At 37.0% G+C, this 15,899-nt stretch overlaps 1 protein-coding gene across 2 annotated transcripts in view; it reads right to left on the bottom strand.

Moving 5' to 3' along the window:
- Positions 1–7,598, bottom strand: part of NADSYN1 (NAD synthetase 1) — a 32,035-nt gene extending 24,437 nt beyond the window's left edge. For both annotated transcript variants that reach the window (XM_075188247.1, XM_075188246.1), the window contains exons 1-7: positions 7,386–7,598; positions 5,834–5,894; positions 4,653–4,769; positions 3,811–3,864; positions 2,743–2,832; positions 813–864; positions 222–310 (exon numbers count right to left, since the gene is read on the bottom strand). In XM_075188247.1, coding sequence (XP_075044348.1) covers positions 222–310; positions 813–864; positions 2,743–2,832; positions 3,811–3,864; positions 4,653–4,769; positions 5,834–5,894; positions 7,386–7,470 — 548 coding nt within the window. In that variant the 5' untranslated portion in view covers positions 7,471–7,598. The remainder of the gene's footprint in view (positions 1–221; positions 311–812; positions 865–2,742; positions 2,833–3,810; positions 3,865–4,652; positions 4,770–5,833; positions 5,895–7,385) is intronic.
- Positions 7,599–15,899: the final 8,301 nt, after the last annotated feature.

Raw genomic sequence — 15,899 nt, 5'->3', positions numbered from 1 at the left:
AATAGAATGCCAAATATATATATTATATATATATCTATCTATCAGGAAAGGGTATCTTTTAAGGTATATTTTAGGTTTAGTGGTTCTTTAAACACTGGTGCAATATAATGTGAGTAATTTTCATATACACAAAAGGTTTCATGCTGTACGATTTTTCTCTGTATTATAGAAGCTCTGTATTATAATCCTTTCATATATTTAGTGCAAATTTCCAGCATTACCTGTTTGGCGCCCACAACTCTTCACAAATTTCAGATCCTAAGCAGGTGTCGACAGTTGCTAACACAGCATCACCAAATGGCACTGTATCCTACCAAGGAATCAAAACCCAGTATAAATAAATGCACTCCATATATACGGCAGAGTGGGCAAAAGCCTCCTTTTTCTCTCTTTTACCTATTATAACATTTTCTTTTTTGTTTATTTTATCCTTGTGTTCATTAGTACTATCAACTTGTTTCCTTTTAAGTGTGTAATATTAAACAATTCTCTGAGTGTAAAAATGGGAGCACTATTGATAAATCATTAAAAATAATGAGCGCATCTGCAAACATTTTATTTGATGGAGTATAGTACCTGCTCTCAATCTTTAGGTGTCGCTATCGTTACTGCAAAACATGGAGAACTTTTATGCTGGGCATGAAAATGCAGTTATACTGGCAATATGACCCAAAAGTGTTCCCTGCATGGGCCCAAACAATTGGAATGTCCAGGATTAATTTGATTAACCACATAGCCAGGGTCCCATGTACTGCGCTGAATGCTCAGATTTGCCCACCAACCAATCTTAAAACAAGGTGAAACACACACACCTGTCCGGTGATGTTTTGAATAATTCTTGGAAGAAAGTGATCCTCAATTTCTCTAAAACACAAAACAGTGATACAATTAGCTAAGTGGTCATATACATATTTCATTCAATCAATACTTGCCATACCTCACCAGAACAGTAAAGGGAATGCTTTAGAGTATTGTAAGGGCTGACTTCAGGCTATTTTCTTCAAAGAGTATGCCCACTCTGGACACCCTCTGCTATTTAGCTTGCCAATTCTCCATCATCGTCCATCGTCCAAATCGCCGAAAAGCTTTACCTGCCTCTGGCTCCTGTCCAGCCTTGCTGACAGATTTCGGAGGGGGGAGACTGTCAGTTCAGCTAGGTGTGAGAGTCAATCTCCCAGCTATGTATACAGCAGGACCGGAGATGTAGCCAATCCTATCAGCTTCCATAAACAATGCAATGCCATTAGTAGAGCTAGGATAAGCTCAGCCAACCCGATCCGACAGTGCCATGCTGTCCCAGATAGAAGCTTTTGTTCAAACTGGTTGAAGCTTGCAAGGTGTGTTAACCAAAAGTAATTTTGAGCAATTAAAATCAGATCAGATGGGAATGGATTTGATTAGTCAGAATGGAGAAGCTGAAAGGAAATCAATCTCCACAAGTAAATGGAAGTAACAGGATTTGCCTGTTTGAACCAATCATCGACGATCCGGAACTGTACAGTTTAGAACTGCATTTGTGTTGCTAGATCATACACAGATCTGGTTGTTCTCCAGCTTGGCAGAATGAACAGATAAGCGTAGCACAGCTATAATTTGGAATGTATGTGCCAAAGAGGACACATCTGGCTGTTTGGAGCCCGAACCGAACAGTTTTATTTCATTGGGTACAGCTAGCACATTCGGAACGATGACCGCATGTACACGGTAAGAGGTAGGTATCTGTCCGACCCTACTTTTTAATAGTACTGATACCTGAACTTTCATTATGAGACTCAGGGCTAGATTTACTAAGCTGCGGGTTTGAAAAAATGGGGATGTTGCTTATAGCAACCAATCATATTCCAGCTTTCATTTATTTAGTACCTTCTACAAAATGACAGCTAGAATCTGATTGGTTGCTATAGGCAACATCCCCACTTTTTCAAACCCGCAGCTTAGTAAATCTAGCCCTGAGTCTTTTCAGTGCTCACACAGGCTGCAGCCAATGAGATCTAAAACGGCCTAATCAGCTGACAAAAAGTTATTGTGTTTGGGGACCGGCTAAGCTGAAGATATTAACAAGAAAAACTAAGTAACAATAAAGCTCTTATCTGTAATATCTAATAACGCAAAACTATTATCATACATAAAAGAGCACTAAACACCAACACTAAAATTTATATCACGCTAAAATACATTATTCAGTATTACTCTCACACAATCACCAATAGTTGGGACTCGGCTACATAGCAAATGTAAACAATGTCAAACGTCAAGTTCTGTCAAAGTATGGCAACTTTTGCAGATACATATAGTAAAAAGCTTAACTTAATTATTAACACTTTGCTTGTCATTTTATACAAGAGTTTGCAACAATAACATATCTAAATGTATAGCAGTATATAATACTCTCTTTTTACACAACACACAATAGGGATTTCGTCTGTTCTGATATAGACTAGGAGAACACTAAAGTTTTATGGATATTGTAGTTTTGGTTAACTGATAGAAGTCATAATAGTTCAGAAATCAGGGGCAAATTTGCATACACATATGAATATATTAACAAATTGGCCACTGCACATCCAATATAAAATTGCTATCAACCCTATCGAAATATATAACGAAATCACAAAAACTCAGTTGCTATTGTTTCTAAACTAATTTGCTCTCATTTGCTACATTGAAATTCTACTTCTGATATGTATCGGTAATTTATTTCTAAAATCACGACTATACAAATACCTAGTTACATGATTTCACCTTAATTTATGCCACGGTGTAAACCAGCGCAGTTCCCGGTAATTTCCGCCATTAGCCATTACCATTTTTGGTCGGATAAGAAGAATCTTCCTGCAAAATGTAACAATATTTGCACTCAAAATAAAAACAGATATTTTTCTTAAAAGGCTTAATCAGCATAAATTAAAAATATTCTTATGATTTCTAGTCATCTATGAACCTCAATTTACAACAGCTCAGAGACAACTTTGCCCTCTCCGAGTAGAAAATAAAAACATTGGGCATTGAAATCATATAAAAGTGGGAGGAATAAGGAGATATAGCGAGGTTAGTGGTTAGCACTTCTGCCTCACAGCACTGTGGGGTCATGAGTTCAATTCCTGACCATGGCCTTATCTGTGAGGAGTTTGTATGTTCTCCCCGTGTTTGCGTGGGTTTCCTCCGGGTGCTCCCGTTTCCTCCCACATTCCAAAAACATACTAGTAGGTTAATTGGCTGCTATCAAATTTACCATAGTCTGTGTGTCTGTGTGTTAGAGAATTTAGACTGTAAGCCCCAATGGGGCAGGGACTGATGTGAGGGAGTTCTCTGTACAGCGCTGCAGAATTAGTGGCGCTATATAAATAAATGCTGATGATGATGATAAGACTCCCATCTTATCTCCTACTCCTTAACAGTAAAGAAAGGTATATTGGAATTTTTCTGTAAGAATCAAGACTCCACATTCTATTTATGGTTGTTTTACAATGATGTTTTCTACTGTTATGGTTCCAGACAGACAAAGGAATCAGCGGCTGTCAGTTCCTTGTCATTTAATGGGACCTAACTGTACTACCTGCTGTGCAAAGGCAAATCATGGCATAATGCAGTTACGTCAATGTTGTATGAAGGAGTTAAGGAAATTATATAGCTTACTGCACAATTGCAGTACTCTTGCATTAGAGTCTGTTAATATGATAGGGCTATAAGTTCTGTTCTAACATTTTCCTGAAAACAGCTGCTGTAGACAAGTGAACTAGTTAAATATAATTTAGTGCAAACGCTCAAAAGAATAACAAAGGACAAAAATGTAAAGTAAAAGTAAATTACTTGTTGAGAAATATCACCCGGCAGTTGTATCGCACATTTTTGTGCATCACTGGCCTGTAAAAATACAGAAAATATCTTTTAGATTAGTCTATTGCAGAAAGACATTTTATAACATTTACAGTGACCCCTATATATTATATCAGCTTGAAAAACAGGTCATATCTGGAAATACAGTGAAGTAAATGGATATAGGTCCAAAGAATATAGATGTGAAATGCAATTATAGGGTAAATGGTTTTATGTAAATAGAAAAATTACATTTTCAAAGAAAAACATAGAAAGAGTAGCACAAATATTAAGTAGGATAATTAAAACAAAAAACTCACAAAGGGGTAAATGTATCAATCTGCTCATTCTGCAAGTCGCCGATATTCCGAAGCTTTGCAGGGCAGATTTAAAACGGCAATGTCTTTACAGGCAAAATATACCTGTAAAGACATTGCCGTTTTAATTCTGCACTGCAAAGCTGCGGAATATCAGCGACTTGCAGAATGAGCGGATTGATATATTTACCCCATAGGATCAACATGTCATTCAATTGCAATAGTTCTGGCCAGGACATATAGTCCTATATAGCAGACCCTTTTTATAGTGATCACTCCAAAGCCAGTTCTACATGCACCACAATCAATATAAAACTCTATCTGCAATATAGTGAGGCTGCCGCTATAAATAGGGTGGCGCCTAATTAATATAAAGGAATTAATACTTTTTAGTGCTCTTATATACAGATAATACAGCGGATGGCGCTATAAAGAGGGGAGCACTGTATATAGTATTAACCTTAGTATTGCAATTAGTAACATGTATAAATAGCATAATATTCAGAAATACATACTCACATCCCCACATCACAGATAATATCAGTTGTTACAGAGGATTCCAGGAGTTTTGCCAGACCTTGGAACGAATGCAGTATTGTATCAGACTCGAAAAAATGATCCGAGCAGCCGTACCCACTGTACAAGAGATTATATACAGAGTATATTACTTTTTGTGAACATGGCTAAGTGGTTTACGACCAAATTGGTATATATATTTTGTGTACATTTCTTTTTTAACAAGAAAAGGTATGATTTTTTTTTTTTCATATTGCCCGATAGTAAAATTATTATCTACTGTTATCGATTTACTGCAACACTAAAGGTGGACAGGTAGATCCGTTCACTTGACTCACGCTCCAAGAGGCCGGACTACAACTGTGTTGGCAACGCAGGTGTAGCCAAATCTATATAGACACACACGGTGATATGAGCTCATCATCTGACCAGATAGGGTTAATGTAATTAGCGGTAACTAGGAGGATCTAGATATAGTGACCGCAGGTTCTGGGGGTAAATGTATCAAGCTGAGAGTTTCCGGCGGGTTTGAAAAGTGGAGATGTTGCCTATGGCAACCAAGCAGATTCTAGTTATGCATTTAGAACATTCTACAAAATAATAGCTAGAATCTGATTGGTCGCTATGGGCAACATCTCCACTTTTCAAACCCGCTGGAAAACTCTCAGCTTGATACATTTACCCCCATGGATGCTTGGCCAGTTCTAAGGTAGGGATGGGGAAAAAGTAGTCTATTTATCAACAGATCCCTTTCTCAGACAATAAGGATGGGGGTTTTTTCAGCTGATTTTCACAGCAATAAAATAATTCTTTATCGCTGTAATTTTTAAAAAAATATATCACCAGCCATATTTCTTTCCGTCGTGTCTGAGGTCTCATTCACACAAGCATGTTCTGCGTGCCTTTTGTCTAGCTCATGAAAACCACACACGCGTGTACATTTTTTTTTTGCATGACAATGAATAAATAAATCTATTACTCACACTGTAATCGTTACATAAACAAGTGACGTAAACATAATGCTATAATGTTGCACATTCGGTACATTAACCTTGTAGCCAAAGAAATGAGTGTGTCTAAGAAGTGATCCACAACTAGCAGAGGCTGTATTTAGTGTGCAGGATCAACAGACAGGTCAGACAAAACGCCGTTGACAACACAGCTCACAATAATAAAAGCCTCACCAGATTTCTAGTTCTGGACCGAGGCGATATCGAGCTCCTTTCTCTTTTGCGATCTTAATGCCTGAAAACAGAAATACAGATGTCATAATACATGCCAGTGATGGGCAGACACCCTAGGGCGGCTCCTTCCTGCTTTATTGTCACAAGTGTTTGTTATAGCTTGTAATACTTGTTTATAATGTTATTACAGATAGGTGTCTATCTTTGTTAAAAAAAATTTTTTTTTACTACAGAGCTTAAGGATAATGTGGGCCCCTTGGAAGGTTAGAGGGCCGCCCCATGTGGCCCCAGAAATGTATCCGGTTGCCCATCACTAGTATATGCCACTAGTCCCACTGCATAAAGCTATAGTGAGTTAGAGAATTTTATCGTAGCATAAGGCAAGTTGGATAAATGTTGGTGTCACGACTGTGTTCTAGCACAAATTGTGCCCTGCTTAGTATCATTAAACATGCATCATGTTAGCTTGGAAAATAAGACTACAGAGGGTTATACATTAACAAAGTGCAAAAGTGTAGCTCATAGAACCGGGTAGGCATTTGCTATAATTGTTTAAGTTAAAAGTTCAAAAAGTTAATTACTGACTGGTTGCTATGACCAACAGCACTTTTGATTTTAAAAAGAAAAAAAAACAGCCCCCAGTGAGTAACTAGATACATGTATATGCTAAAGTCCTTGTTGCTTATTATTTTAATTAGAGGTTTTGCATTATGTTAAAACACCTTTATATTAACATGCTGACACCCCTGGGGGAGTTGTATCAAACTTTCTATAAAGGAAAAGTGGAGGTATTGCACAAAGCAACCAATCACGTTCTAGCTATCATTTATGTAGTACAGTCTGGAAAATGAGAACTAGAATCTGATTGGTTGCTATGGGCAACACATCCTCTTTAACTTTTTAGAAGCTTTCGCTACTGGCGAGGAGGAGATGTCTCTGGTGCTTGTATATGTTCATAGTAATTCTAAGCAAGGCATACTCCATACGTGGCTGTATGTGCAATAAAGATATACATTTAAATAAAAAGGTGTCACAACAATCCTGGTACTTTCTAACCGATGGGTCATCAGTTAAATGTTACAATAAAACTCCAACTTACATCCCCCACAATGCAAACACACTTCCAAAATATTTGTGTTAAAATGCAGTTTAGAGACCTATACATATATCTATGATTGACATAAATAACATTGTACAGTATTTTATAATATTATGTTAACTACTATTACTTTTATTTATTTATTTTTATAAAACAACAGATCAAACACTGCAATTCAAGATTAGTTACTTTTGATTAGATGTTGGATGTGCATTGGTGTAGAATTAAATATAAAGAATGAATTCAGTAAAATGAGCAAACTGTATATCAATGCTAATTAAACAATAAATAAAAAAGAAAACTTTTAATCTATCGTAGATATAAATATTTTTTTTCTGCACCTCTGAGGTTTATTTTAAAATCTGAATTCTAAAGTAGCACATAAATGTCGTGACGGACACCGGGAGGAGCGCTGACAGTGTCACGTGTTGTGTTTGCACAGTAGTCACTTACTCTGTAATATTCTGTGCAGATTCCCTTCAAAATCCAGAGCCCATTGGTTCAGGGAGCAGGTCGCCACGGTGACCTTTCTGCCCATGGTGGCAAGAAGACAGAGCAAGGGTTAATAAGGACACATTAGTACGTGCGGGGAATGCAGCAGATTGCACAGTGATCCTGTAGGCACAAAGCTGCCTGCAGCTAATGATGACACTTTTTGCAGCGCTTCCTCCAGCTTTAGACACCTCCCAATAGTAAGATCACTTCCTGGCTCACACAGATACTTTCACTTTACAAGTTTGCTGTTTTCAGGATCACACAGGGAAAATGCAATGCAGGAATTTATCCATACATTACAATGGTCTCTACTCCCTCATTGAAACCCTATTGGGGAATGATTCATAGAATGGATAAGGTCCTGCAGTGAATCTTAACAAGTGTCTGGGTCCTGCTTGTATTATAATTTATAACAGCATCTGCCCTGAAAACTAATATATATTTATATAATTTTATATATATATATATATATATATATATATATATATATACTCACACATACTCAAAACATACTAGTAGGTTAATTGGGTGCTATCAAAATAGCCCCTAGTGTCTCTGTCTGTCTCTCTTTCTCTCTTTCTCTCTCTCTCTCTCTCTCTCTCTCTCTCTCTGTCTCTGTCTCTGTCTCTCTCTCTCTGTACAGCGCTGCGGAATCAGTGGCGCTATATAAATAAATGGTGATGATGATCATCTGTCCCCCGGGGTGGTCCCATAGTGAGTTACCATGGGCTTTGTCTCGGGGCCACCTGTATTTTTTCCCATTTAAAATGTTCCAAGTAGGATGCTGAGCTGAGTCTTGCCCCTGGACTAAAATTTGACAGCCCTCCCCAGGGAATACTGGGACTTGTAGTTCCACACAATCATATGGGGGGTATCTGCACACACTGGTCTGACGACAAAAATTCAGCACGCTTGTCGCTATCTCCATGCAATGTTTTGTTGTTAGTATAGGCAAGAGCATGAGGAACCGGACTATGGAGCATACACAAAGGAAAATAGTGCATCAATATCACCTTTCTCAAATCACAAGGCATAGGGAGCAATGGGGGTAAAGTTTTCTTGCTGTGATGCACCAGCCCTTACTCAAACTTTCATCTTTCCTAAAAGTTTTTCATCTGGTGATACTTATTTTGTTTAGGTCTGTTTATATTTATTTCCTTAGTATTTGTTTATTTGTTTGTTTGGTTGTAGTTTCGGTATTACAAAATAAAGTCACCAAAGTGAAAGAGACTTTTCTTTGTGAATTAGCAATTAAATTTATTTCTTAAAATTGTAGTCTCATAAAACTGTTATCTTCCTGAGATGGGTCCAATTTCTTATAAGACTGCAGAACTACATTGTAGGAATACTGTTACACAGTATTGGGGGGGGGGGGGGTAAATAAAGAGAAGTGAAGAGGGTAATAGGAATAGTGGTTAGAGAACAACATCTATTTTCAAACATGGAGTAATCCTGGGGACCATCAATAGTCCTAATAAAATGAAGCCTCCTGACCTGCTCTGCTAAAATTTGTATTTAGGGAGCAATTTTATCTTCACAAACCATGGGTCCCAGATGTTGTTGAAGTTATTACCTTTTCTGTGTACTTGATAGGTAGTCTCCATTCCTACTATGATCCAAATCCTATTTTTAACAGCATGGATAGGAGGTGGTATAGATGGCTCCTAAAGTGTAGCTATCACACAGTTGGCTGCTTGTAAAACATGGAATGCTAATTTATTGTAACCTAAGAAAGACAATCATCTGTTCAAAGAGACACTAGTCTATAGTATATCCTCTATACAATTTTGAATATCTTTCCAAAAGATGGAGATCTTGGGCTGCTACCTCCAAATGTGATAGAAATCCCCTATTCGATTACTGTCCAACCATCACTACGGGGAGGTAGATGGAAAAAATGTTATTTATTCTAACAGCAACTAAATACCACTTTGTGTAAATCTTACAGGTATTTTCATTACTTAATGTAGAAATAGAGAAATATAGCAACAATAATTCCGCAGCGCTGTACAGAGAACTCACCCACATCAGTCATTTCCCCATTGGAGCTTATAGTCTAAATTTCCTATCATACATACATACATACATACACACACACATGCCTAATTTTCAACAAGGAATTTTCTTTAAGGGGAGAGTTCCCAGGTCCCTCCCAGTCAATCTAATGTTTCATCAAAGGTTCAAATTTAAAAAACAAATCGCAATATACTATAGAGTATTGAAAATGTTCCCTTTCCTCAAAGGGATATAATTTGCTTCAAAGGTTTGTAGGGGGTCTACACCGCTGATCTTTCGGGAATGGTAGATGCAGATATTGAAACCTTTTCAGTTAGAACCCTTCCTCCTGTGCTTCTCCTCTTCTGAGTAGCTCACAAGAACACCTATTAATGGATACAGCACATAGGCACCTCCTATGGCTGAAGAGCTTAGATTAAAATACTTTTAAACTAAGGGAAGATACTTGGAATCCAGGGAAGGACAGCACGGTGGCTCAGTGGTTAGCACTTCTGCCTTACAGCACTGGGGTCATGAGTTCAATTCCTGACCATGGCCTTATATGTGAGGAGTTTGTATGTTCTGCCTGTGTTTGCGTGGGTTTCCTCTGGGTGCTCCGGTTTCCTCCCACACTCCAAAAACATACTAGTAGGTTAATTGGCTGCTAACAAATTGACCCTAGTCTGTCTGTCTGTGTGTGTGTGTGTGTGTGTGTGTGTATGTTAAGGAATTTAGACTGTAAGCCCCAATGGGGCAGGGACTGATGTGAGTGAGTTCTCTGTACAGCGTTGCGGAATTAGTGGCGCTATATAAATAAATGGTGATGATGATACTTGTCTGACGATATCCAATTAGTAGTGTTTCAGGACTACCACACTCACTCTCACTCTGAGGGTCAATAAGATTAAATAAAACTAAGGATTCCCATGTAGTGTTTTACATGACGGCAAACAGATCTCAGCTAGAAGTTTAGAAGAGTCTTCAAAATATGCTAACTGGACCGAACCTTCCTCTTCCACCAGGATCCTCTACAGCTGGCTCATCCGGCACTGACCTAATGGGTACTAATAAGCCACTTCCTCAACGGGCAACAAAGAGAGACTGGTCGGTTGTGCCCACCCAGTCCAAAAGCATAACTACCATAGTAGCAAGGGGTATAGATGCTATCCGATCTCGTTTGTCAAAGTCCCAAGTGTATATGTGTTTTTTTTCATCCTTGGGGTCCCTTACAAAATTTTGCTAGAGATCTGAGGCCTGTATAGTAAAACCACCAGATATTTGGGGTTGGGGAATTATAAAGCCATCATAGGCCTGGAGTCTGTATAGTAAAGCCACAAGAGATTTATGGGTTCTGCATTATAAAGCCAGCAGAGGTTTGGGGGGACCTGCAATGTTAAACCGCCAGAGATTTGCAGGGCTTCATTTTTAGTGGCCTTCAGAACAGGGTTGGCATTGAATAGAAACAACTAGTATGCATTGTATTTTTTACTAGTGGTCAAAAGAATGCTCTCTGCATTGTATAAAGATCACTAACATGTTCCAGTCGTTAACATGTTCTCTGTAGTGTATATAGGTCACTAAATAGTCTCTGTTTTATATAGAGCTCCGTGGAATGTTCTCAGTGTAGATTAGAGGTCCCTAGAATGCTCTATGTTTTGTAGGTGTAAGAAGACGCAAGTTAAGGGTACACAATAAACTATATATGTATGTTTTTATTATGCATTTTTTGTGTACTTGCACAGTACAGAAAATTAATATTTTACACAATAGAAGACTTCCATGCAAGTCTAAAATAGCTCCATAAAGCACAACAATTGTTTTGGCGTAACATAGGATTTTATTAAGGGCTTAATGATGTTGATAAAAAGGCCTATGTTAAGGACATCATATAGAAATGTTCCACAGCAATAAGGGTAATAAAAGTACAAATCGGTGTAAAGCGCTGTAGTGTGCCATTCTTTTATAAATAAAAGATAATAATATTAGGTGTGTATGATAAACTCTTGATTGCCTATATATAGTTATAGTTCACCTGGAGGAAACATCCATGATGTAATGGCAAAGAAAAGGAAATGATCAGTGCGTTCTATATTATCATTTCCAGGGAGATAAACAAAACTAGAGAGTGTTTCATCTCTCGGGCAGAATCAGACGTGTTCACAAGGTAATATTTCAGGGCTTTACATGCCCCTTAAGGTGTTACTATGTAGACCATAGATCCATGGTGGTCTTACATCGGGATGGGACGTGACCATGTCCTATGGGGGAGTAACCACAACCTCAGGTGAGTACTCAGTGCTTTTAAAGCGCTAGGCTGCCCCATTTTCCCCTCTAAACCCCTTCATTGCATGTGAACCATCCACATGGCCCCCTCTCACCGGTGCTCTGCGTGTCAGATCAGTGGTGAACAGAATACTTCCAAACGTTCCCACTGATCAGGACAAGTTGGCCAATCGGGATGACGGGACATAGCACTCATTGGGACTGTCCCGTCTAAATCGGGACCAGCTGTGAGTAGATTGTTGCTCAATGTAGGATTACAATCCAAACCAATCTGATATTAATCAGTATATTAATCTCCTGAATTTTGGGTTATAGTAATTGTCTAATTGTGATGTGTAGAATAATGTACAATAATGAACAATTTGTTTATATGTGTGTAAATATATATATATATATATATATATATATATATATAAAGTATCTCTCCCTCTATCTATATATATATATATATATATATATATATATATATATATATATATATATATATATATAGTATCTCTCTCTCTCTATATATATATATATATCTATATAGTATCTCTCTCTCTCTCTCTCTCTCATATATATATATATATATATATATATATATATATATATATACATATATATATAAAGTATCTCTCTATCTCTCTCTACATATATATCTATAAAGTATCTCTCTATATATATATATCTATATATTGATAAAGTATCTCTCTCTCTATATTATATATATATATATATATATATATATATATACATATATATATATATATATATATATATATATATATATATATATATATATATTTATATAAAGTATCTCTATCCCTCAATATATATATATATATATATATATATATATATATATATATATATATATATATATATATATAGAGGGATAGAGATACTTTATATAAATATATATATATATATATATATATATATATATATATATAATATAGAGAGAGAGATACTTTATCAATATATAGATATATATATATAGAGAGATACTTTATAGATATATATGTAGAGAGAGATAGAGAGATACTTTATATATATATGTATATATATATATATATATATATATATATATATGAGAGAGAGAGAGAGAGAGAGATACTATATAGATATATATATATATATATATATATAGAGAGAGAGATACTATATATATATATATATATATATATATATATAGATAGAGGGAGAGATACTTTATATATATATATATATATATATATATATATATATATATATATATATATGAGAGAGAGAGAGAGAGGGATATACATCTATATATATAGAGAGAGACAGAGAGGGAGAGATATACTTTAATGATATAGAAATATAGAGTATGAGAGGGATATACAGATAGAGAGATAGTTAATTTGTGTGGAAATCCTTGTATTATAAATAAATATTTTCTGTTTTCCTATATTCAATATCTAACAGAGTTAATTTAAGTGCTGAGGAATTTTTATATTTAAACCATTTTATTAAACTAACATAGAAGTGTACAAAGTGGTATCCAAAGTATTGTTATCAGAGATAAAGCTTTCAGAGGTAAGGAGTGGTCCCTGTGCGCCTGTTACCAACCTGTTAATTTACTTCCACCCAGATATCTCCTTCAGGTGCATGATCAACAATATTAATTATCCAGTGTAATGGCTCATCCTCCAGCATGATCCTTTCTAATCTACTTTGTTCCCAGTAGCTAGAAGTGATTTAATGCATTGATTTTTAAAAACACCCTTCTCATTGATGAACGAATTAGCTCAGCTCAGGTATCACTGATAACTGCTACTATCCTTTACTTACTGTAATCCTTAATATTACGGTTTTTGGGGGATTACACACTTCTTAAATAGGCCTTAAAGGCCTATTTTGAGGAACCTAATTGATCTTTGACATTTTTGCTTTAAAGAAGGTGACAATAATCTATTGTGAAGTGTTTTTTTTTATAGACTGGTAAATATCAAAATCTTGTGTCTGACTGTTTTTTCATGTAGCACACAAATATCAACTTTAAATTTCAGTGTACAAATAAGCTATCAAGTATTTGTGTGCTACATGAAAAAACAGTCAGTATTTAACTTATATGCAAAACAAAATACTAATTTGCACCCCTTGCATTGTAACATGGTTTTGTCCAGGAGACTGAAATAAGAAGTTTCTCAAGTTAAGAAACTTAATGAATCAGGCCCCTATCCCCTATATTTTCTAGTATTTTAAGAGAAATACATTACCCCAAGAGAGCACATCCTGCAAGTATAAGCATCAGGGAGACAATCACACCAATAGAGACTTGAATGAGTTGTATGCTTCTAAAGTGCCCTGCAACTGAAATCATCACCTGCAAGAAGTACATTAGTATGATTCCTTATTGGTTTCACTGACATGTTTTAAAATTTGGAGCTAGATGCTCGGAATAATAAATACTCCAATCGAGCCATTTAAACTTGGGGGAAGAAGTTGACAAGGAATGTGGGAGGCCGTAACATAGCTCCTGTGGATTTTGTCTGAAACAATTGAAAAGGGCAGGGGGAAGGGGGAAGGGGGGGACGACTTTCAGGATTGTGAAATAGCTGCTCTAGTAGCAATAAGGAGATGGCTGATTACATATCTCTTATGGTTTTGGAGAGAAGAAGGGTATAGATGCAGCAGACAGATTTCCAATGATGGGGCTAAGGCTACGTAAACTCACTGCATTAATCAGGTTAAAAACTTCTGTCCAAAGGCCTTGCAGCTTCAGGCTTGACCAGAAGATGTGTATCAGGCTCCCCCACCTCACCTCAGTTACTCCAGCAAAACTTTGACACATTGGGCATAAATCTATAAAGTTTCTCAGGAGTCAAGTAAATTCTGCGCAAAATCTTGAGAAGCATTTCCGAGTGGTTAATGCATTTTGACATCTTATACACGTTTAAAAATATACATTCCCAGACCTCATCAATGATAGATATTTGAAGGTCCCATAGGGATTGAGCCAGTAATTTGCTATCCTCACTGGAAGGGAGGAGGCATAGGTACCAGGAAGATATGCCACCAGCTCGATCAAACGAGGATAACCTCAGTGATATAGGGGGGTGGGGAGAGCAGGAGCAGCAGGGTGTCTTACTTGGGACTGAAACCAGTGTTTGACCTGTAAGTACTGATAGAAATCCCTTGAGGGAATCTTAAAGTGATCTAACATGTATGCGAAGGGGATGAGGGAGGTGTCTTCCATGACGAGGCGAAGGTTAACATTACCCAGCTCCTGCCATGACACCAAACTCAAGTTGGGGATTTGTTTGGATAGGCCCGTTATTGACAGGTTGGAGGAGGGGAGAACAAAATCGGAGGTTAATTTTATCAATGTGTCCCATGCCCTAAATGAGTCACGGCTGCTTGTCAGAATAGAGGCCTCTAAAGCCCTTGTTTTAGCATCTAGACACAAAAGGTCTATCAGAGGTAACAGGCAGGAGGAGTGTTTCTCAATGGAGATCCAAGGTTTGGGGTTGAGGGCCAGCCAATCTCTGAGCTGGTCTAAGAAGCATGGCAGCTGGTAAAACTCCAAGTTGGGAGAGACCAAGCCTCTTTTTAGTTTAGATGTTAGATTTTAACATTCGATACTCGAGGGCATTTACCTCTCCAAATGAACTCCTAGGACACTTTGTAAAATGTAACCAATAGATGACGGGGGTAAAGGTATGGAATAGACCTAAAGAGATATAGATTTTTTGGAAGAAGCATCATTTTTACAGCTGCTACCCTGCCCAACCACGGGACCTCATAATTAGCCTACATTTTCATCAGCGAAATAAAGTGGGTCAAAAGGGAAGAATAATTAGTGGTTAGGGAGTCAGAAGGACGCTGACAAATATGGATACCCAAGTACGTCAGGGAAGAAGTTTGCCAAGTATAATTAAATTTCGCCTTGAGAGCGTCCTGGTGGGCAAAGGGGGTGGCAATGGCTAGAACTTTAGGATGATAATTTTGGCATCTGGTTGGGGTCTTTTCCCGGTTTAAGCCCATGGAGAGGACAAAGCGTCTTATTTTTTTTAATGAACTAGCAAATCACCCCTAGATCCAAACAACTACTATATATTGTATAGTACTATACATAGTAAACCAACATATTAGATTTGTTTCAGGAAATCATTATGTGATTTTCAATATTACTTTTTTTCCCAATGATAACAAGTGTCAAAGAGTTCTATCCTGGACGATTAGAAG

This window comes from Mixophyes fleayi, chromosome 10, assembly GCF_038048845.1.
Source record: "Mixophyes fleayi isolate aMixFle1 chromosome 10, aMixFle1.hap1, whole genome shotgun sequence".
NCBI lineage: Eukaryota > Metazoa > Chordata > Amphibia > Anura > Limnodynastidae > Mixophyes > Mixophyes fleayi.
This window is presented reverse-complemented; position numbering and strand designations above follow the sequence as displayed.